Raw genomic sequence first — 2,509 nt, forward strand, 5'->3', positions numbered from 1 at the left:
TCATGCATGTTGGATGAAATATTCCCTGACATTTGGTACACTTAAATTTTTGTTAAAACTTTTCTGTGCAGTATTAAAATGTTTGAATAACAATAACACATCAAAAATTTACTCATTTCTTAAAGCAAAAAGACCCAAAAGTATATAGATTAGGAGTAGAATATCCCTATTAAGTTGTGTGATAAAACAAAAAATATATTTGGTTTTTACTTTTTTTTTGTCATTTAAGTACTGCTTCATGTTTTATTTGCAGTTTATTTTTTATTCAATATTTTTTGACTCAATCGAAGTGAATGAAGGACCTATGTAACATTTTCTTGGTTTTGAGAAAAAAAAGTTTTAAGTTTTGATATTGCGACTTTATATACATAAACATTTGATATTCGAATTATTCACAAGATTATCATATATATCAAATGCTTTCACTTAGGCAATATTCAAACCATAAGATAGAGCTGTATATAACTCCTCCTTCCTTGATGACAACTACAAAAATGTAAAAATGTTACATAACTCCTTCATCCCTTTGATTATGATTGGATTCCAAAAAAATCATACCAGGGTATTGCTGTTCTGAATATTTTCGGAACTGATCAAAGGTCTGTTCATTCAAAGCCTGTTGTATTTGTCGCTTGATAGCTTCTTGCTTGAACATTTGTTCCTCAAGATATTTCTCTTCTTCCATTTTTTTCAGTCTTTCTTCCTCTTCAATTCGTTTTCTTGCCTCCTCTTCTTTACTGAAAAATTATTAGATATACTTGAAGAATTACATGACTGAAGAATTTTATTTTAACTCTGAATCAACTGATTGTACACCTAAAAGACCAATAAACATCTGTCTATCTAGGAGTTTAAAAAATGTTGATCTTTTTATTCTACAAGTAATCTATTGAATTTTTTAAGCAAGATTATAATTATCATGAAGTTAACACATTTGTCTCAATCAAGCATGTGTGGGAAAAGCAACATGTTTTTGTGGACATTTGGTTCAGATGTATACTTTTACTCAAAATATAAATGTACAATATAGTGATATTTGAAAAAAAATTGCTGTTAGGTTCTGGACGATGGTGATGACTAGCAGCTTCATCTTTAGGTTTTGTAATAGATCTTGCGATCTAGTTTATGATTATTTTTTGTTCATCTTTCTATATTTTTAATAAAGTAATGTTGCATGTAAAAGACATTGTTGGACACCCTGTAGAAATGTGAGCATTAAATCAAGAATAATAACCAAAAGTAGGGCATGAACAACTGACTGAGTACGCTTATAGAAACACTACTAAATCTATACATTGAGAACTTTTGACACTAACATTTTTCTGTCCTGTTCTTTCTTCTCTCTTCGATGCGCTTCTATATAGGTAGAAAATAATGGACATTTTCTACTGAGCAATTCCACAAAGCTTGCTCTTGCCTGATCTTTTGATATCTGCCCTAATTTTTGCCAAGATATCCTTCTATCTCGACCGACGACATCCAATGTTCCAAGTGGAGGTAATTTATGTGCAGCCTCTGTGTAAGGACCATTGAGGACTTGTTGGGAAAATGCCACTAATTGCAATTTGTCTTCGTAACTGAAATGCACTGCTTTTCCTTCTTTTTCTAGAAATTAGGAGTTTTCAAGTTGTGATTTCTACAGATAACTCAATTTACCTTTATAGAAATTAAAAGCCAGTTTATAGACTTCTTGGAGTGGAAGACCATATTTGGCTGATTCCTCCAGTACATTGTGTGGACTACTCCCATTATCGTGTTGCGTTGATATATTACGATTTTCTTTTAATACATTGGAAACGTCAGGGCTAGTAGCCATCGTATCGTAAATAATTATGACGTTTGACATGACATGTCATAACATTAAAGTTGTATTCAAGTATATGCCCGATCGAACAGTCAGGGCACTGCATTTGGTGCATTAGTGTTGCTTTTAATTCTATTGAAATCCAGGATTCTCATATACGAGACCTGAATGAAGCCAATGCAAACAATCTCACCCCGAATTTCAAATATAATGCTACAGCTATAGGATCATTTAGGACACGCTCTAAACTTACAGCTTGTGAACTACCCGCTCGATAGGGCGGCAATTATCAGACAGAAAACTGTCGGTCTTGCGAATCATGCTTCAATTTTTAAAATTATACCGTTTTTGGAAACAATCGAAAGTTTCTGTAGTAAATGAAAGTTTGAGTGTTCTTGAAGTGTTTATCAACTAATACTTCTAAGGCTCTTTCCAAGACTGCTTATGGAATTACTTCAGAAAAAGGAAGTTTCATGATCTTATTATTGTTTGTCTTATCGTGACTGCAGTGCTCTATCTTATTCCTTTGTGTCGATTATCTTGCACGCCAGATTGTCTATAGCATTCCAATTTTGTTCTACAGTTTTGGCTTATATATGTGTAAATTCATTTAAATAGAATGGGTAGAGTGAAAATAATACTTATTCACTATTTATACAACACTAACATTTAATGCTAACAGGTGTTTCGACACACTGTCATCTT

At 32.4% G+C, this 2,509-nt stretch overlaps 1 protein-coding gene across 1 annotated transcript in view; it reads right to left on the reverse strand.

Annotated features, from left to right (window-relative positions):
* Positions 1–1,861, reverse strand: part of LOC111505341 (Golgi resident protein GCP60) — an 11,705-nt gene extending 9,844 nt beyond the window's left edge. Inside the window, exons 1-3 of the mRNA XM_023160137.2 lie at positions 1,657–1,861; positions 1,317–1,605; positions 559–737 (exon numbers count right to left, since the gene is read on the reverse strand). Coding sequence (XP_023015905.2) covers positions 559–737; positions 1,317–1,605; positions 1,657–1,846 — 658 coding nt within the window. The 5' untranslated portion in view covers positions 1,847–1,861. The remainder of the gene's footprint in view (positions 1–558; positions 738–1,316; positions 1,606–1,656) is intronic.
* Between the last annotated feature and the right edge of the window lie 648 nt (positions 1,862–2,509).

The sequence above is a fragment of the Leptinotarsa decemlineata genome, unplaced genomic scaffold (genome assembly GCF_025532065.1).
Source record: "Leptinotarsa decemlineata unplaced genomic scaffold, Ldec_3_MD MMD2_tig00026336_RagTag_RagTag, whole genome shotgun sequence".
Classification (NCBI taxonomy): Eukaryota; Metazoa; Arthropoda; class Insecta; order Coleoptera; family Chrysomelidae; genus Leptinotarsa; species Leptinotarsa decemlineata.